The sequence below is a fragment of the Anabrus simplex genome, chromosome 1, assembly GCF_040414725.1.
Source record: "Anabrus simplex isolate iqAnaSimp1 chromosome 1, ASM4041472v1, whole genome shotgun sequence".
In the NCBI taxonomy this organism is placed as follows: Eukaryota; Metazoa; Arthropoda; class Insecta; order Orthoptera; family Tettigoniidae; genus Anabrus; species Anabrus simplex.
The window spans coordinates 1,050,025,113-1,050,047,524 of NC_090265.1; the positions used below are offsets into that span (position 1 = coordinate 1,050,025,113).

At 37.1% G+C, this 22,412-nt stretch overlaps 1 protein-coding gene across 3 annotated transcripts in view; it reads left to right on the forward strand.

Moving 5' to 3' along the window:
* Positions 1-22,412, forward strand: part of LOC136875962 (uncharacterized) — a 186,562-nt gene that overhangs the window by 120,734 nt on the left and 43,416 nt on the right. For 2 of the 3 annotated variants that reach the window (XM_067149580.2, XM_067149587.2), the window contains exon 4: positions 20,263-20,590. The exons of the other annotated variant lie outside the window; for it this stretch is intronic. In XM_067149580.2, coding sequence (XP_067005681.1) covers positions 20,263-20,364 — 102 coding nt within the window. In that variant the 3' untranslated portion in view covers positions 20,365-20,590. Of the gene's footprint in view, positions 1-20,262; positions 20,591-22,412 lie in introns of those variants that run through there. 3 annotated transcript variants of the gene reach the window in all.

The following is a 22,412-nucleotide window of genomic DNA, read 5'->3' on the forward strand; positions in this document are numbered from 1 at the left end:
GAAGAGGGGGCCGAATACCCGATCACTGTACTTCGTGGGCAGGAGGTGGAAATACGACGCAGCCTGCAGTCATGTTCAACCTGCGAGGAAGTTGTTGGAGAGTTCAGTGGGCGCGGCAGTCTCCACCAACCAAGAGCCAACTACCGAGTCCAGCTGCAGGAGAGGACTCAGCACACCGATAGAATGCCACAGGTGTTTGAAGCCAAGACCGAACGAGACGACGTGATGGTGAATGGGCCGTATCAGTATGCCAACAAGAGCGAGGTGCTCGATGGCCGAAGTAAGCTCTATGGCACCATGAACTGTCCAGGGAGGATGTTCAGCATGGAGCAGAACTATGGGGAGGCTCAGATGATGTCCCAAGAGATGGAGGTAGCGGTGGCAATGACACAGCCAGTGGGACCCCTTCTAGGAGACGGAGAACCAATGGGGTCCGAACCAACAACCAACAAACGAGGAAGCCACCTGACAGAACACGAAGGTACAAACGAGGGGAAAGCCAGCGAAGCTTCAAATGCCACGCAAGAACCCATGGATCACCATCACCAGAAATGAAGGCACCATCGACCAGACTCAGCGGACCCACCATGGGAAGGTGGTGGCCCCTGATTGAACCACCAGGTTGTGAACTGCAGACTTTGACAGCACCAACAGGAGGGCTGTGTGACTGAGATAGTCCGTGTGTAGTTAAATGGTGAGGACCAAGAGAGTGTGACAAAGTGTGGAAATTGTTTCAAGTTATAGGGGGATATTGATGCAAGTGTGATAAACAGATATAACTTGAAAACAATATTCTCTCATCCATGTGTATCTAATGCAAATATTGAGCTTGAATTATTATTATTATTATTATTATTATTATTATTATTATTATTATTATTATTATTTTACAACTATGGTTCAGTGGCGGTTCGTGCATGAAGGGCTTTCGGGCGCTGCCCCGCCGCCTTTACTAAAACACGTAACATAATTTCACTCCGTAGCTGATTATATAAAGAGATGGACAATGTAGCAAAGTCTAACTTATGGTACTGTGTTATTCAGTTATTCAATGTTATCTTTATTGTTTTGGCTGTAAACGTTTCACTTTTTTTATTTTCAAAGACAAGGCAAAGGCTGTCTGACCGTGGCATCCGTTCAGCAAGCACGATGTTTTCTCTTTGGTCCAGCACAGTGTTTTCTCTTTAGACATTAGGCGGTCGGGTGCTGGCAGGAGAGCCCCCAGTAAGCTCCTTGAGTTTAACAAGAGTGAGGGGTGCGGGAGGAGCCTTGGAAGACGATTTGGGTTTGTCAGGGGAAGGAAGAGTGCAGGCGGGGTGTATGCTTAGAGCATTTAATACTTGAAGGTTATATGGGCTGTCCGGCAGAGCCCGTAGCAATGTCGCCAACCACTTTACAATGTACCTAGGCCTTTTCCCACACGTCTTACGTTAACTGTTGTTAGAGGTTAATTCCAAAACTGCTTACAAAACAATGGATTCCATTAGACTGACTATTTAAACAATTCAGTTTTAAAAATAAGCTAAAATAAATATTTAAAATCTAATCATAAGGTGACGGCACTATTTGTACGTTGGTCACATTTCTTTGAGATTTGAGGAAACCGAAAGGAATTCTAGCGTGCATTGTTTATTTGTTCTCGTGAATGTCATTGTCGTTTGTGATCAATGAAACAGGAGTAGCCGTGATTGCAGTAGCTGTTAGCCGGCTAATATGTGTGTGTTTAAATGCCATTGTAGTGTAGTGTTGCTGTGCAAGTGTCCAGTAGATAAAACTACGGTACCATAATAGTTTAAATAACATTGTAAATTCTACCTTCAGTTTTAAATGTCGTTTTAATATCTTCATTCGTGTGTTTAGTACTTACCTGCCCATTTGAAAACTAAATGTTACAGTCTTAATTTAGGAAGACAAGGAAGATGAATTCTGAAAATAGTATTTTAAGTAGTGACGGGAATTTAAGTTTTGAACATAGGATAGAATTGAAGAAATTAGGGTCTTCTCGGCCGAATTTAAATATTGCACAAGAACAAAAATGCATATAGGCCTACTAGGAAGTTCAGTCTGTCACTTTATAAGCAGGCTGACTGGCTGTGCGGATGTGAGAAAAAATGCGTTCTTCTGTTACTCTTGTTTAGCAATGAATGCCGTTGACGCTCCATGGACATCATGCGGGGTATCAGACATAAAACACCTAGGTGAAAAAGTGAAAAAGCATAAAATGAGCGAGAAACATATAAACGCTAGTATTGAATTTGCTATGCTTGGTAGAGTAGATATTCGATGCGAATTAGACAGCGCATACAGATTTAAAATTAAACAATCAAATGAACAGGTTTCGAAGAATCGATACATTCTTAGTAAATTAATTAATGCTATTAAGTTCTGTGGGAAGTTTGAACTAGCGCTCAGGGACCACGTCTGTCTGATAAACCAGGCATTTTTCGAGGTTTAGTCAATTTAATGTCAGAGCTAGACAGCACACTGAAAGAACATATCGAAAGAGCAAATAACAGAGTATTTGTTGGGTTATCTAATACCATGCAGAACGAGCTTCTGAATTCAATCTATGCCGTGTGCCATCAAACGATTTTGGAAGAAATCTCTCAGACAAATTTTGTGGCAATTCAAGTTGATGAAACCACCGATTGTTCCACCTTATCTTAACTCGTTTTTGTTGTACGGTACGAGCTGGGTAGCAAAATAAATGAAAAATTCATAAGTTTTGTGTTGCCTGATAACTCAGCAGAAGTATTCTGCAGTATTCCAGGAGTTGGAAAAACTTAAGCTGGACCAAACTCCGGACAAAGTCATTGCGCAGACGTACGACGGCCATTCAGTAATGAGTGGAAGGCAGACTGGCGTTCAAGCAAGGGTCAAGGTCGTTTACAAAAACTCTCATTTTGTGCACTGCTACGCGCATCAATTAAATTTAATTGTTGAGCGATGTGCTACTCAGAATAAGCAGGTCAGGATCTTTTTTTAGTAATTTAGAAGGGTTTTCATAATTTTTTTCAAAATCTGCGAAACGAACTGCTGTTTTGGACGAAGTGGTAAAAAGGCGCATCCCAAGAAATACCACCAGAAGGTGGAACTTCAAGGCACGATGTGTAAGTACGGTTTTTATGTACAGAAATCGTATTTTCGCTACGTGATCGTTCTGCATCGGAAGAAGATACATACAGTGTTTAGCCAGTGTCATCGGATTATTATTATTATTATTATTATTATTATTATATTTCATCTACAATTATCGTGGTGCTGGACAGTGAAAACTGGGCCGTTGGAAGGGGGGGGGGGGGAGGAGATGACGGCACAGCCCTGCCAGAGTAAAATGTCACGAACCGCCACTGCTATGGTTATTATTAATACTTGTAATGTATATTTATGAAGTGTTTACATCCATTTAGTATTAGTATTATTAATACACCATATGTACATACGATACAGTCGCATTGTTTGTGAGGTTATGTCATGAAACATGCACTGTATATAGACATTTATATCAGTTCAATTAATGTAAGAACCTGTATATATAATTTATAATCCATAATTGTGAAACACAGTGTAACTTCCAGAATGATAATAGGTAGATGAGAACGATTGAGAATATTCTGTACACTATGTCTGTGTATTGGGCACTCTAGAGTTTTCGAGAAGGTATTTCTTGTAACGTATCTTTTTGGAAGCCTGGCCAGGACATATATAAGGAGACGATCTTGACGGTGAAAGGAGAGTTTCACTGGTGAACACATGTTGTGGTTAACTGACATGCCGATGCAGGCAGTCGGTAGTCAACTGTTTCAACTGTGTTTCAAGGTTGTATCTCAACGTGCAGTGATTGGCATTTTTTTAGAATGGCGGATTGTGATGTGAGTGTTTTGTTGTGACAGCAGTGGTTAAGGTTATGTGTGCTTTTAGTTTGTAAATAGATGTGAATAGGAATCGTACCAACTGACAGCATCTCGTGTGCATCTGTGTGGATACATTACGTTACTTGACATTACTAATTTATTGTAGTGATCTCATGTCAATCTAAATGCCCTCTGATGTTTTGAAGCCCTTTCTGTATTGACCAAACTGTCCAATCCCCAAGGAAGAAGCATTTAAAGAAAGATACAGTATATGTGAAATCGTCCCATATGCCGTTTCAATTTTATCTTTCTTGCACTTTTGCTGAAAATTCTGCATATGCCTTGGTTTTCTCAAACGATATCTGATGGCCTGCCTGTGATGCTATTCTGTGTAATGTCTCAATAGCATACTTAGTTTCCTCCTTGTTCTTAGTGATGATAGCTAGGTCATCTGTGAAAGCCAAGCATTTCACTTTGATTTTTTTCCCACCAGTCCCGATGGTTATGCCTGTGATATCCTTTTCCCACTCTCTGATGACTTTATCTAAAACCAAGTTGAACAGAAGCGGAGAGATCCATCTCTTTGACGAACACCTTTGTGTAATTATATTATTATTAATATTACACTGTCCTGAAATGGTTTCATTTCTGCCATCCTGTATTGATTTATAAGATGGCTTTTGCATCCTGAAACAGAATCTGGTGTTATCACAACATATTTCTTTAAGAATCTGAAATTTCTTCTCTTAGACACACACACGCACACGCACGCGCGCACGCACGCACACCATTTCATACTTTACATTATTAGGAGAAGTGTTGCCTTGAATAATTTTTCTGAATTTATTAATATGAACTCCTGAAGCCATCCAGCAACTCTGTATAATCACACTCACAGCTTTGAGTTGACAATACTGTACAACACAGTAAGTAGTTTATTGGCTTCATTAATCCGTATTGATAGTTCCAACAATCACAGTTATGAACTTGGAGTTCCCACCTAATTAATACTTGATTTATTTCTGATGTATTTACATTACAAATACATTTAGCATTTTGCAGAGTGCATAACACACTCCTAACAAGATGCAAGCGACCGGCTGGACACAACAGGAGAACATTGCAACACAACTCAGTGCCAGCTTCCAACAGATCACAATTTACATAAAACAAATCAAAGGGATGTTCTCACAATTTTCCTTCAAAACACTGAACAATTAAATCCACAAGACAAGACTCAGATATAGCGATAAGAAGATTTTAACTAATTTTACCAAAGTTTGCATCATTTAAAATATATTTTTAAAAACGTGCATCTGTTTTAGTATAGAACTGTACAATTCATCAAGTGTTTGTAAATAGTGACAGACGGGCTAATCCAAGACGAACAACCAAAAAGAAGACACAGTGCCCCTTGGACAGAGGAACGCAATCAGGCCCACTCAGAAAGAATGAGGGATTTCTGGGCTGAAGAGAAATCAGAGTTCACTGCCAAAAGTAACAAGAATTAGCATGGTCCTTGATGGCCCCAGTGAATAAATGAATAAATAAATAAATAATAATAATAATAATAATAATAATAATAATAATAATAATAATAATAATAATAATAATAATAATAATACCAGTGACACTTCATGTTTCATACTAGAGATCATGACCAATATATGCATTATTCAATAGAATAGACCTAATGTATTCAAGAACAGTGCAAATGAACTTTTAGACAATTTTAGACCTGAAACTTTATAACTATAATCTGATGGAGGTTTATTAGAAACTGTATTATAATAGTCTTAGAAATAAGTAATGTTTTTAATATTATTGTATATGTTGTTTTATTAAATAAGGTTCTTCATCAGCTGAAGAGGGCCTGTAATAGAGACCAAAACCAGTACCGTTAAATGTATTTGTAATGTAAATACATCAGAAATGAATCAAGTACTGATTAGGTGGGAAATCCAAGTTCATAATTATTGTGATTGCAACACAGTAGGTTTCCATTGTAGTTCTTTCTGCACTTTAGACTGGGTCGTACTTCGCTTGCTAATGAGAATAGGTAGTGTCCTGTATATGCGTGATAGAATGTGTTAATCATTGATCTTATATCAATATGTCACATTGTGGCTGAATGAATAGTCTAGATATATTCTGCTATGTGTGTGGAAGTTCTGTGCTTATAAAACAGTGGCACAATATAACAGAGTTCACCAGAAAGGCCTACTATGCCTACTATGACATCAAACTTGGAGACCAAGACGAGCAGTGAGCACCTTATAAAGTCTGTTGGACCTGTGTAGAGCAGTTAGTGGGTGAACGGTGAGCGAACAGCAGACCACAGTTCTCACTACTACTGTTTTGTGAATGTGAAGGGTTTTAACAGGAGGAACAAAAGTGAGATTGTGTATCCAAGCAGATTGTGTATCCAAGCAGTATTTCATCCACAATTCTACCTGTTCCTTATGGTCCTGATGTACCAGTACCACAGTATCTGGAAAAATTATATGATGGCTCTTCTTCTGAAGATGAGGCAAAAATTGCTGGTGCTACCTTTAACTGCAAATTCTCACCAGACGTTGCTGGGAAAGAACCCAAATTTTTCGAGCAATGTGCGTTAAATGACTTAGTTCTAGATCTTGGTTTGCAAAGGAATCTGCCAAGATACTTGGGTCTATACTCCTAGAAAGGAACATGTTGGCACTCAGGACAGCATACTATTGGTAGAGAGAACGTGAAAAAGAATTTCTACCTTTCTTTTCTGACGAAGGAACTTTGGTTAACTGGCCAGATGGAAGATTCCTTACCTGTTGTTTATCACGTCTTTTCTTAAAAATGGAAAAGAATTCAGAAATTTATTGAACATCTTCCTTGGTAAATTATTCCCATCCCTAACTCCTCTTTCTATAAACATTGCCCCAATTTTTCCTCTTTAATTCAAACTTTATCTTCATATTGTGATCTTTCCTACTTTTAAAAACATCACTCAAACTTATTCGTCTACTAATGTCATTCCACATGCTCTCCACCGACAGCTCAGAACACACAGCTTAGTCGAGCAGCTCGTCTTCTTTCTCCCAGGTCTTCCCAGCCCAAACTTTTCAACATTTTTGTAATGCTACTCTTTTGTCGGAAATCACCCGCAACTAATCAAGCTGCTTTTCTTTGAATTTTTTCCATTCCTTGAGTCAAGTACTCTTGGTAAGGGCCCCACACACTGAAATCAAACTCTAGTTGGGGTCTTATTAGAGACTTATATGCCCTCTCCTTTACATCCTTACAGGATTACCTGATTCAAGAACTGGAAAAAATCCAAAAAAAAAGCAGTTTGATTTGTTCTGGGTGATTTCCGACAAAAGAGTAGCGTTACAAAAATGTTGCAAAGTTTGGGTTGGGAAGAATTGAGAGAAAGAAGAAGAGCTGCTCGACTAAGTGGTATGTCCAATGTCCAATAACGGACCATTTATATTGGTATTATAAGTGGTATGTTCCGAGCTGTCAGAGGAGAGATGGCGTGGAATGACATTAGTAGACGAATAAGTTTGAGTGGCGTTTATAAAAGTAGGAAAGATCACAATATGAAGATAAAGTTGGAATTCAAGAGGACAAACTGGGGCAAATATTCATTTATAGGAAGGGGATTTAGGGATTGGAATAACTTACCAAGGGAGACGTTCAATAAATTTCCAATTTCTTTGAAATCATTTAGGAAAAGGCTAGGAAAGCAACAGATAGGGAATCTGCCACCTGGGCAACTGCCCTAAATGCAGATCAGTATTCATTCATTTCAAACTAGTTATTAATTGTTGATAAACTTAACCATAATAGGTATTTGATTTGATCCTGTACTGACTTGTCTAAAGCTACTAAAAACAATTTAAATCAGTATGTGTTTGGTCCACCTTGACAATACACTTTTTATAATTGAAAATTATTTATTCACACATATTTCAGGAACATAGTACATTTCCTTCATCAGTGAAGTCCAAAGAATATAAACAATATAACAGTATCTTTTTTTTAGTCCAAAATTTAAAGTAGTATTCATCATTCATCCTTCATAATTCACTCACATTGAATTCAAAATTCACATTTCAATGAATAAACAAACATTATTAAAATATGAAAATTATTATTAAATACAATTTAAAATTTTGATGATGTTGAATGAGAATACCTAAATAAATTTAAGATGTTCAAGTTGTATCTTTTTCTTTTTTTCTCTTCTTCCTTAAATAATTAAGTGCTAGTTTATACAACAGGTTCTCATCTGTACTTCTTTCATATAAACTTGATTCAAATTGATTTTTTTTGAGCCAGGTAAATTTCTAAACTTTCTAAAACATACACGTATTTTCCCTTTTTGGCTGAATGTATTAATTTCATGTCATTAGAAATGTCTGTAAATTTATTATTTTCAGTCATATACTCTCCCACTGCCGAATATCTTTGAAGTTTGTCTGCATTAACATGTTCTTTGTACCTTATAGCCAAACTTCTCCCAGACTGCCCTATGCAGTATATCGCTGCCTACATGTTTGACATGTCAATTTGTAAATTCCTGATTTAAATCTACATTTATTCTCAGTTTTATCGGAATTGAAAATTATCTCATTAGTATTACTGTAGTCTCATTAATCCAAACTAATAGGGACCGGAGTCTGTTCGGATTACAAAATTTTCGGATTAACCGGAAATATTTTCGAATAATAATGTTATTGTTTTTACGTCCCAATAAATACTTTTACGGTTTCCGGAGATGCCTAGGTGCCGGGATTTTCTCCCGCAGGAGTTCTTTTACGTGCCAGCAGATCTGCTTACACGAGGCTGGCATATTTGAGCACCTTCAAATACCATCGGACTGAGCCAGGATCGAACCTGCTAGCGCCTCAACTGTCTGAGGAAAATAGTTTCTACAATACAGTACAGTACATACTGTAATTTGAAATGTCCATTCCTTAGCAGTTACATTAATAAACAGAGTGATGACGAAGAAGACCACAATGAACAACTAGTGTCACATTCAGATCCCGTGGCCGCCTTAGAACTTGCCGTACGTTACGTCGAGCAACATTCCACTGCTATGCCCACTCCCCACTGAGGTGATGTTTATGAGACGCTGGTTTAACACTGCATCTTCGAGTAGGTTCTAATCACTACGGCAAAAGAAACTCACAGACTTTGTAAAGATAAATGACCAGTGATTGATGGTTTATGATGTGTAATTATGTTTACATTAAGTTATTCTAGTAAAATATGACTAATAAAATGCAAGTAAATCTTCATTCTATAATATGTTCTTTCATTTCAATAAGGAGATTTAAAAAAATGAATATTTCAGTTCGGATTAACCGGACTTTCGGATTAACTGAGTTTGGATTAACAGGACTGTAGTGTATTATCAGTTTTGTGTGCAATACTGATGTTCCTTTTTCTGAAAATTTCAGCCAGTTGGTAAGGTTGCTTATTTCAAAAAGTTAGCACTGCAAATTTCTTTTTTTCCTTTCGAACTTTAACGAAAGTTGTTTTTGTTTCACTTTTCACTTTATTTATCATTATATTGTTAAATTTTGTGGAGTGTCCATTGTTATGAGCAATTTGGTGGATTATTATTTTCTCTCTATTAATTAAGCTGTAAAATGTTGCCTTTTGTATGTTGACCTGGACGATTGGAGTCATTTCTGATAATAGTATCTGTTTCCTTTCTGAAACTTTGAAAATCAAAATGACCAAAATTTCTAGTAATTGTTAAATCCAAATAACTCAGAAGTTCCATCATTCTCATATTCTATCATAAAATGCACTTGTTTATTCAAAGTATACTCTAATAATCCATCAGGTTTTTCCTTTTGTTCATCGATAATAACATATATATCATTGATGTACCTTAACCATATAATCAGTCCATCTACTTTATCCACTATTTTATTATAATCCATGTAATCCATGAATACGTTCATTTAAATACTTGAAGGCAGCAAACCCATTGCTAGGCCTCTAGATTGTTTCTAAATTTCTTTGTCACAAATGAAATAGTTATTTTCTAAGGTAAATTCTAGTAATGTTAAAAATTCTTCAATTTCCACCTTACTTAATTTGCTGTGTTTCATTAAATTCTTACTATTTTTATGGTATCTACAATAGGAATGTTGGGAGTACATGTCTTTGATAGCCAAACTATGTATCGTGTACAGAAGGTTGCTCGGGATCTCTGGTGACGAGTTTGAAGGCCACTGGTGGCACTGTAATCAACTTGTGCATGTCAAACTGGGGAGTGAAGATTCACATCAGTATTGAGAATGTGTGTGTAGAGTTTTGGGACATTAGCTGCAACAATGCCGAAGCAGATGTAGAAATGAGTGCTCTCTTAGTGCATTGGTACTGCTGGTGGCTCCAAGTAGCCTATGCAGTGGCCTCCACGGTATGCACTAGCCATGCGTCTTGGTAGGTGTGCTATTTACCATCTGATGAGCCCAGCTTAGCACACTGGGGCGAAACGCTGGCAACCAGGAATGAGTTAGCTGGAAAATTGATAATATCCAATAACAGACCAACTATACTGGTATTATAAACTTACTCATTCAGAACAAATATTTCAAGTTCCCTATGGGAATCAACATCTTTGTCATCTTATTAATTAAACGCCATGGTCAGGGTTATGATGGTTGTGTCAATATACAAACAGTGCTGCCAATGCTTAATGAAAAAAAGTAGCTAAAAACTGATTGCGAAAATGGCCAGGAATGGCTAAATATGAGGAATAGCTTGCAAATAGTCACTATGTGCATAGGTGTAAATCATAAGAAAGGATAGGTTTATGCATACACGCACTTATTTTTAAATGTAACATGCAATGAACATTTGGAGTCGGTCTCCTCGCAAGAGGCCATTTCTCACATAGGCACATAAAGATGTGTGTCTTAATGGGCTAGAAATCATTGAACTTGGACAGTAGCTGACTGGTGGAAAGTAATGTGGTCTCACAAATGACATTTTTGCCTATATTCCAATGATGCTTGTCATCAAGAGCACCAAAGGCCAAATGAAGCAATTCATCCAGGATGTGTGCAAGATCAGGTTCAAGCGGTGCGTCTGTGGTGTTTTGGGGGTGTTTCTTGTATCATGGATTGGGCCCGCTCACTGAGGTGACCACTAACGTGAACCAGCATGTTTATTTAAACATTCTGGAAGATTTGGTGTTGCCTTTCAGTCAACTTCTGCATGATGATTACATTATTGATAGCCCAATTTTTCAAGATGACAACAGCAAAGTTCTTATTATAATCTATTAATTTTATTGTCTGTATTGATGGTTAAAGTATTCACAAATACAAAGACAGGAACTTTCCACCTAATCAATACATTTATTCTATTATAAACTACTTAAAACATGCTAATTTGTCAGTACCGGTTTCAACCCTTTTAGTGGATCATCTTCAGCTGGAGAACCTATCATCTTCATAATAACTTATAATGCTAAAACACAGCTTGTCCTAATTATGACTCATGCTAACGTAAGGTGATGGATTGTGGTAATAAAATATGATTGGAAAATGGTTTTTAAAAGTCTGCAAAGTTCACAAGTTCATTTTGATGCTGATCTTGATGTTCACTCATTTAAACCAGTGTTGTGTTGTTGACACTCATTTGAAAATGTTTCAATGTTGAGCTGGTAAAATATTACTATGTTAATTGCTAATGATTAATGTTAAAATAATGATATGTTGTGATAATAAAACATGCTTGAAGGAGTAACTTTGACAGTCTAGAAAGTTCACCAGTCCGTTAAAACACTGTTTTTGATGTTTTTACATATTCTCACTCATTCAATCCATTGTTTCAATGTTATACACCTATTTTAAATCCCTTATTGCTAAGTTACGTAGTGCTGTATTTATAAATTCTGCGTCAGTAGGAGATTTATTATTGTATGATGATGTATGTTGATGAGCTTGTATAACGTCTTCATAAGCTCATCTTAGAGTCAATTTGTTGGGCTTTGAAGTTCTGTTAACTTATGTGCAAATGTTCCCCTCTTCATACTCACCTTCGTTGTATTGTGTCAAAGGATCTGGTGGAAAAAGAGAAAAGAATTTTACTAATAGAGAATGTCTATGGAGCGTGTTTTAAATATCAGTGTGTGTTTTACCGGTACTTACTGCTAGCTTAGCCTGTCCTTGTGCGCTAGTCGGGAGCATGCCATGCACTGCTTTGTGTGCACCGAGGACTAGCTATTGCGGCACTGGAGGGGGGAAGTAGTGGGGCCAAGGAGATGATTTGGGGAGGAGTTGGGGTAGGGCAGAGCATATCTATTGGAGGTTTCATTTGTGTGTTTTCGCTTTTGTTTGTTGACTCCCTTGGCATTAAAAAGGATGTTTGCTTTTCCTGTGATCAGGTTCAGATTAAAATTTGGATTAGCGAACTGATCCATATTGATATAGAATTCTTCTTCTTTCTAGACTGTCAAAGTTACTCCTTCAAGCATGTTTTATTATCACAACATATCATTATTTTAACATTAATCATTTGTAATTAACATAGTACTGTAATATTTTACCAGCTCAACATTGAAATATTTTTAAATGAGTGTCAACAACACAACACTGATTTAAATGAGTGAACATCAAGATCAGCATCAAAATAAACTTGTGAACTTTGCAGACTTTTAAAAACCATTTTACAATCATATTTTATCACCACAATACATCACCTTAAGTTAGCATGAGTCATTCATAATTAGGACAAGCTGTGTTTTAGCATTATAAGTTATTATTAAGACGATAGGTTCTTCAGCTGAAGATGACCCACTAAAAGGGTCAAAACTGGTACTGACATATTAGCACGTTTCAAGTACTTTATAATAGAATAAATGTATTGATTAGGTGGAAAGTTCCTGTCTTTACATTTGCGAACAGCAAAGTTCATCGGGCTGGACACATATTTGGTGGTTTTATGAACTCTCCTCCACCCTATTACATATCGATTAGCCTTCAAAATCACCGGAATTGAACCCCATTGAAAATCTGTGGGTCATGTTGGAACAGCGAGTAAAATGCCGACATCAGCATGCCCGCAATTTGGTGGAATTGCGCGATCAAATCCTCAACAAGTGGCTTAAACTGGAGGCAACGTACCTACACAACCTTGTTGACTCACTTCCTAACCGAATCCAGGTGATTATCAAGTCCAGAGGCGAGTTACACGGTATTGAATGATGCTTGTAATGATTTCTCCAGGGGTGACTAACTTTTTGCCTGGTGAGCTTAGCAGATAGAAGAATGTGCTTATTATTACTGAATTTCAACAACCATAACATACTTCACTGTCTGCTACTCATTTCTGAGTATACATATTCTCCTGCTTACATTCCACTAGCACTCAATGCTGTTTGTTCTTGTACTTCTTATCACTGAACTGGCCAATTCTAGCATGAAACATGCATCAATACAGATTACACTTGATGGTTGGGGAAAGACGAGGCTGCATCTGACAGAGTATGCATAATTGTCATTTAACATATTTAATATGTTTAATTTTTAAATAAAATCTGTTTCTTTGTTGAGTGCTCAGTTCAGCGCTCAGTCAGGCATATTCAGCCAGGAGTTCCTTGAGATAGGATGGCCAGTTTCTTTTCTCTGCTCCTTATATTCACCGCTTGATAACATGAGGCAAGTACGACCCCTTTCCCAATTCTCCAGTCAGTCTAAAATTCATGGTGGAGCTGAAAATTGAACCCAGGTCCTGATGGTTGGCAGTTCAGCAGCTTAGCTGTTTCACCATGGAGACGGTTAAATAAAATATGTTACTTACGTTTTAATAATCTTACAATAATGAATGTTCCCTTTATTTATATAACTTGACAATAAATTGCATTACTTCTACCTGCCGTGCCACGTGGTGTTGGGATAGCATACCTGCCTCTTACCCAGAGGCCCCGGGTTTGATTCCCAGCCAGATCAAGGATTTTTACCTTGATCTGAAGGCTGGTTCAAGGTCCACTCCACCTACATAACTACAATTGAGGAGCCATCTGATGATGAGATGGTGGCCCCGATCTAGAAAGTCAAGAATGGCACCATGAGGATTCATCATGCTGACCACACGACACCTCGTAATCTGCAGGCTTTCTGGTTGAGCAGCGGTCGCTTGATAGACCTTCGCCCTTTGGGGTTGTTGTGCCATAAGGTTTGGTTTCTACCTGCTGTAATTACATTAATACCTATTTATTCCTAGGTTTTACATTTTATTTGAGGAGGCCTGAATTTTTATTTTTGCAGGATGGGCTGTATCATATTTGTATGCCCTTCTATAATATAGTACCGATATATAAAAAGTGACACATTAAATTATATCCATTTGCCTTCAATACAAGAAGTTATATACTGTACATCTATTGAATTAACCCCACTTAGAGAAAAATCTGAGAACATGTCCCAGAGTCTTTGGTTCAGAACAACCCTGATGTCTGCATGTTTTCATGTCTTGGGTCTTTCCTGGAACTAAACTGATGGCTACAAATAGTGGTTATGTATATGGTTATATAGATTTATACAGGAAACTTTCAAGATATTGATGCAAAGATGTTGTACTGTCTGACTACATATACCTAATGATTTTAAGAACATGTTTGTAAATTTTAAATCATGTATCCCGAGTCCCAAAAGGAGATCTTTCACCTCCCATGCATGAACAGGTAGGTTATATCTCTTACTTAAGCCTAATTGAAGTATACATGGGCTGTAAATGGTCACGTTTTCTACAGTGACTTTGGCAACTTGTGGAATGTTCTCCTAAATTCTTATTGTGGGATCTAGAATTACTTCTTTTTCATTCCTGCTATCAATTGCTATAATGTCTGCTCTTCTCTTACTTCCGTTCTCTGAGGTATGATCTACCTCCTCATACACCCCCCACTTTTCTTTGCATAGAGGCATTGCAGTAGAAGAACATATTTTGTTGTGTTGAGAATTCCAGAGTAATTTCCCCTTAGAAAAAAATCCGAGTACATGTCCCAGAGTCTTTGGCTCAGAACAACCCTGATGTCTGCATGCTGTCATGTTCTGGGTCCTTCCTAGGACTGAACTGATGGCTACAACATTACATGACATCTTGATTATATTCATTCATTCTGATGTTGATAGATTTTCTTGTTGTTTATCCGTAAGTTCGTTTCAGGGTTCTCCTTATAAACTTTGACATCTTTGCCCTTAAGAGGAAGTTGATGACAGGCTTGAAAGACCAATTTCTAACATCATTTCTTTTCTTTCTGATTTTTAAAAATTCTCTGCACTGTATTCCAAAATCAAATGAGTTAAGACTTCCATGAGTTCTTCATTTAGGCCTCGACAAGCTTGTAGATGTTTGTCTACTCTGAATAATATTTTGTCAATATTGAAGTGCTGAATATGTTTTTCCTAGTCTGCTTTTACCAAAACCATGAACATTTCTAGAGAAATCAATCATGTGACTTGGACAATCATAGGGAAAAAACAATTATTTGTTTTACTGTTGTTCAGAGAAGTTTTTCAATATCCTCAAGAAAGGAGTGGAGTACTTTGCAAGAGACAGATAGTGCTGGGACAAATATATTGGTTAATAATATTTATTTTCTGGTCCAGTTTTAGGAGATCAGAGACTGCTAAATAATTGATATCTTTTTCTAAAGGTTACCTGTTTATTTTGTTTTTATCCAGAACAATTTCATTTGCATATGTTACACTGAGGTATTTAATTCTTTCATATTGTTTAAATGTTGAAATGTTCTGCCATTCAAACTGATAATGGATGTGCTGTGAAGCCTTCCATCATCTATCAGCTGGTGATGGTTTAATAAAGTTTCAATAGGGAAAGAGGGAATAGCATTATCCATATCCACCAGTATAACACAGAAACTTCAATTTTATAGAATCAACTAATAAACCTCATATTCCATTCAATGTGAGGGTGATTTATTTGCTACTAGTCATTCAAGATACATTTTATGAGCTATCATATCTGGGTGAAATTTTGATTGTTTTCCTGAAAACAAATTTAATAGGTGAAAAGTAAAATGTAGCAAAACATGTCTTCAATATATTGCAATTTTCACTTTTTGCCTCTTTTTTTATTTTTGCATGTCTTACATGTAACTGTGAGTGTATGAGTCAACAATTTAAATCAGCAAACAAATCTACCCATTAGTGTCTTACATGTCTTACATTTTAATACAATATTTTATGATATTTTGTGAAATTTCCATTATTAATGTATGGCAAGGGAACAACACCAGATATCCATTAAGATTATATAAATGTTTTTTGGAGAAAATAAGTGGAAGCAGCAGTAATATTATTTCATCCCTAATCTGAATGGGAAGTGTAGGTCAGGGTCAAATGGTGAAGAATGATAAATCTTCTTTGTTACCATCACATGAGTACACACTTTTAGCAAAGGTTTACACACATGCGAGTATGCACGCTCCCCCTCCCTGCCTCTATCTCTCTCACACACAAACAAGGTAACTACTATTCAGAAGGACTTTGCTTCAAGCTGCAAAATTGTTCATTTTTCAACATACCATTATTAGAAAGCTCAGTGTTTGCACAGCGTCCATCACTGGCCAGGTCTGTTTAGAACATAAGCCACTCCATTATCTTCTGTCTTCATGCCATCTCTCTGTCATCACTTTGGTCCACTCCCCCTGCTGTTTTCTTCAGTTGCTCCTCCACTGCTTTCAGCCATCTGCCTGTCAGTCTTCCTCTTTGTCTTTTGCCTTCCACTCCCATCTCATGGTATTTCTGGGTATCCTGTTCTTCTCCATTCTCTTCACATGTCCATATCATGTAAGCTTTGATTCCTCTGTCCTACCCTGCAATGGTTTCACTTGCACTAGTTCTGTAACCTTCTCATCTCTTATCCATTATTGTTACTCCTATTCTTCTCACTAGACTGACTCCTAATTTCTCTCTGTTCCCTCATTACCCAAATTTCTGAAGCATATGTTAGTATTGAGATTGGTATATCACTCTTTTGCCGTTTTGTGGGACATCTTTACTCTACATTAAGCTTCTAACATTTTTGAGGAATGTTTGTGCTTGTCTTCCTTGCTCACTTATTTCCTTATAATTTCTTTATTTGTGTGTATTAAGCTGCCTAGATACTAGAAGCTTTCCAGGTTTTTTGGTTGTTCCCAACTAGTTGTTACTACATTTGTTGGCCTATCCTTCTTCCTGACTGTGAGCACCATCTCACTCTTCTTCATATTAACCCTCAAACACACGCGTATGGGGTGGAATCCACCCCAGGTCATTCTATTTCCTAGTGAAATGTACAAATAACTTTCCTGTGCTCTCCCCGCTCTTGTACCTTCTGGCTGGATCCCTGCAGAAAGAGTCATTCGTACATAATTTATCTTAAAATATCCAATTAATACAGTAATTCATATTTTACAATACAATGATATGTGGGGTGGAAAGCACCCCCACGCGTGTGTCTGCGTCCTAAGATCTGGCGCGTGTACTTGAGGGTTAAATTTCATGCTGTATTCTTGTACGCTTTCATCCCTAACATTCAGATACTTCCAAATTTTCTTTTCCATTTTCCCCACACCATGAAATCATTTGCAAACACCATTACTTCCATCTTTTCTTCCTAAATTTTCTCTGACACTCTTGGTTATTACTACAATGAAAAGTAATGGTGAGAGTTCACTCTGTTATTTAAAACCATTATCCTCTTTTAGCCAATCTGTTCTCTCTCCTCCTACTCTCACACAACTCACACTCCCCTGATACATCCCCTTCACCCTCCATATAGATTGTTTCTCAACTCCTTTGTTTTCAGGGCCTTGAACATTTTGCTTCTGCGTATGCTGTTATATGTATTTTCAATGTCCAAGGAGACTGTCAGTAGATCTTTTCCATATTCATAATGCCATTCTTATAGTTGTCTTACTGCAAAGATAAGATCTACTACAGACCTTTCTGGTGTGAAGCCATGCTGTTCTTCTCTCAGACCTGCTTCTACTTTAATTTGAATCTGTCTGTCCAGAATCTTTTCAAAACTCTTTGCACAATGTCACATTAGGATGACTCCCCATTTGTTTTTACACTTCCTTTCTCTGGTGTCTTCTTCTCTTTCCATGCAACTCTCATCCCCCATATAATCATTGTTTCCCCACCTCTCCTGCTGCTCTCACAACTCCACATTCACCTCATCCAAACATGGCTGTATCCATTTTGTAGTTCATCTGCATCCTCCTCAAATTCTTCCTCATCAATGTGGGTACAATGTTTAGGTAGCCAGGCTCTGCTTGTCACAAACCAGGACAAAGGGTGAGTGATAGAGAAGTAAAACCTCTCTAAAAAGTCTGGGGCTAGCAGGCCCAGCTTATAATACCTTGTAAGAACCCCTTTACAGCGTTACAGGAGAAGATGGTCAATGGTTTGGATGGTAGAAGAGAACTACCATCCCAACAGTAGACAAAGCAGAAGAACTACTTCAGTGAAGCAGCTGTAAAGGTGTACTCTAAGATGATCATCCTTAGTCAGTACCTGGCAGTAGGTATAAAATGCACCTGTTGCCTTGTAGGTAAAGTAGGGGACTATTAAAGGCTATGGATGCTCACTCCAACAGAAGGAAAATTGACTGTGATAGGCCTAGTGAGTCAGAGGGGAAGGAAAAAAAAAGAAACAAAAAAAAAAAAACGAAAGAAAGAAGAAGGTTGTTTTCAAAAGGAAACTGAGTTTCAGAAAGAATAGTAAAGCACCGACTGTGACCAATTCTTCTTATACCTTTGGAGCCCGAGCTAATCCAGGGAATGAGGAGAGAGGTAATATATTCGAAGACATGGAGACTGTCCTTGTCCTGTCCTCTTTCTATTTCTCCCTCTTCCCCACACTGAACTTTCATTGTGTTTATCCTATTATGTGTTCCTTCCAATGTTCCCATCTTTCTGTATATGACTTGGCATTCACCTGATTGTCTCTTTCCATTAATTAGATATACATATCAAGTGACTGAATTAGTTCAGTATTTCCATGGAATGTATTCAATCAGGAAGTAGTCGTCAGAACATGGTAACAGTTTTAAATTTGAATGGTAAAAAGATAAATTTTGTTACAGAAAATATAAGGTATGTTGATACTTTCCATGGAGGTCATCCAATGAGCATTGGTCATATTTAAGCTGATGTGTACATAAGAATGAATCATGAATATTGAATGCATCTGGAAAATTTGTTTGACTATAAAACCAATGTTAATTTGTGAACTTTGAACATAAGTGACAGAAATTATCAGAATTATTATGCACAAATGTGCCTGAAATAGATGAAATTTGATGAAATCATTATAAAATGGAATAAAAGGAAATTCAGCATCTAAAACCAACCTACCTGATGCGTCACTATCAGTAATGTTTATTACTAGTGAATCATGTTCTAAGTGCTCTCTTGTCCAAATCCACATCTCTTAAATTTGTTTCTTTGGCACCACATGGAATATTTTAATGCTATTGCAGGCTTTGAAATGTGCATTAAGATGCATTTTAAATTTGCTACTAGTTCTTATTCAGAGGAATAATAATTGAGAAAAAGACATGGCTATCTTAAGTTTCCTGAATTTTCAAATCATAGCTAAATGTTCAAGAATGTTCGTTATCCGCCTACGCTAGGTCTAGATATTGTTGAAACATTTTGTGTTTCTTAACTTTCACAAATCTATGCTGCACACATCTTAAAATTTCTGTTATCAGAGGCCACCGCTGAAGTTAAATTTTTATATTTGACTGTTTTTATGATCGTTGTGATGATCTTATGATAAATTTCCTCCTCTTGTTTTTCTTTCCATGAGTTTCACTGTCTTCTCAATTATGTTCAGTTATTAGTCAAGTGGTTTGTCTTAGGCATATCTAAATCACTATGTTATCCTAAAAATTTCTTCTAGAAAAATTTTATGTAGTATACTTCTTTCTCTCACATTCGAGTTCCAGAGTACTTTGCCATATTATTGGGGCAAATAAGAACAACACCTAAATTTCTGCCATTTGTGTAAATATATCAGTTTAGTCTACTGCAGCCACAGGCTCTGAACAGTCACTTAACAACTTGAAGCCAAACTATCTCAGATCAAAGTAAATACCCAGACATTTCACTGTGCTTTGTATATCCCCTGTTGTATGCTGCTGTTTTCTTCCCATTCTCTTCCTTGTCCTTCTAAATATTCGGCCCACTTTTCTTTCTTGACTTAGATCTCACTACCCCTATATTTTAATGTCCATCTACATGTTTTATTTCTTCTTTTAGGAAAACTGGTGACGTTCCCTTGTTAGTTTGTTGTTGTGTTTTGATTTTAATGAACTTTATTTCAAAGAGCACATTCACATTTTCAAGGTGTCAGTTCATATTTGCATCTATATTTTCCCATTTTTTTAGCATGTGGTTACCAGATCTCTGCTTAAGGTATCCCGAGTCGATGAGAAAGAAGATCAGAAAATAATGCAAGTTGAATCAGTGCTGCAGTTCTTCACTTATTAGACAAGAAGATGATTTCTGTTGCTGGTTGTATTGAAGTATGTGAGAAACAGTGGATTAATATAAGGAATAACTTGGACTAAATATTTAACTTGATGAAAAAGATAGTAAAAGAATACATTAAAACGTACTATGGTGAACTTCGAAATTATATTTTAAAACAATTACATCAATAAAATTAAATGTGGATTAACTCATAGCATTTTTATTGTAATTCTCTCTCTCAAAATAAGACATCTGGATATTGTTGTGTGATTAACCTCAAAAGGAACAATGGAAATAAAGAGGGCACAGTTGAAGAGAAACTTTTATCTTTACATGACTGTTGATGTTATGATTGTACCCATGGGATTTCCAGTTTTATGTGGAATCTGAGGCACAGGAATTTGACTTTCCATTTCATAAATCCTACACTCATTGGCTGCCTTTGTGAGAAGCCAGTAGCAATGCCACTTGTTCATCTCTCCCCCCTGGCATTGATGAAGATGAGGCTCTGGCAAACATGATACACTCAAACTCAAGAATGAAGTATTCCTGAATTTTGAAGAGCAGTTTGGATTTGAATAAATAAGGTTGGATGTTTATAAGTAGGTATAGCTGAAGATAATGGAACTCTTCTCAGAAGAAGAATGAGCTATGAACCAAGCTAATACACTTCAGTTGCATGTCTTGATGTTCAGTGTTTATCTGTTCTTAATTACAGAAGAAATTATCATCCTTTCTTCTACATTCTGCCCATAGCCTGCAGCCTCTAATGGAGGCTACAGTTAAGGCTTGTGTTTTCCTGTTGACAGAGGTGAATGCAACATAAAGCTACTCTACTACTCTTTTATTGTGTATTACACAGTTCTGATGTAATAAGGAAGATTAACAAAATAGTTCCTAAGAGGTGAAATTGATTTTGTGATATTTACAAAAATCTAGCACTTTTCACAATCAAAAATTAAGAATCAGTTTTAATGTCCAGTATCCACAATGATATTATAGAAGTGACATATTAATTTTATAATCACAGCAAAATTTTCTAGTCATACCTTGTTTGAGTACACCTGGAGAGCTTACACTGATCTGGTTGATTACAGTATCTAGCTCAAATAATTTATCAGTTTCTTCTTGGAAATTATTTTCTCTTCCCTTTGCCAGTAGTCTTCCAAACATGCATTCAGGTGTAAAGAGAACTTCAATTTTTCAGCTTATGAGGCTATAACATCCAATATTTTTCAAAACACATCACATCATAGCTATGAACTCACAAACTAGCTCTTCTGTTATTTGATTCGTTTTCTTTCACAATCAGTCATCATTGATCTACATTTAGAGCAGTTGCCCATATGGCACATTTCTTAACAGTTGTTTACCTAGTCTTTTCTTAAACAATTGCAAAGAACTAGGAAATTTATCAACCATTTCCCTCGATAAATTGTTCCAATCCTTAATTTCTCTTCTTATAAATGAGTATTTGCCCTAATTTGTTCTCTTGACTTTCAATTTTATCTTCATCTTCATCTTTATCTTCTTTTCAACCTTTAAAACCTCTATTCAAGCTTATTCATCAACTAATGTCATTACACGCCATCTGTCCACTGACAGTTCAGAACATACCACTGAGCCAAGCAGCTCATCTCCTTACTCCCAATTCTTTCCAGTCCAAAGTATGCAACATTTTCATAACACTACTCATGTGACAGAAATTATCATGACCAATCATGCTGCTTTCCTTTGAACCTTTCACAGTTTGCATATCAAGTAAACCTTGTGTGGGTCCCATACTCTGGAACTGTACCCTAATTGGGGTCTTACCAGAGACTTATATGCCCTTTCCTTTCCATCCTTACTTTCTTTCTTTCTTTCTTAATCTGTTTATCCTCCAGGGTCGGTTTTTCCCTCGGACTCGGCAAGGGATCCCACATCTGCCACCTCAAGGGCAGTGTCCTGGAGCTTCAGACTCTGGGTCAGGGGATACAAATGGGGAGGATGACCAGTACCTCGCCCAGGCGCCCTCACCTGCTATGCTGAACAGGGGCCTTGCGGGAGGATGGGAAGATTGGAAG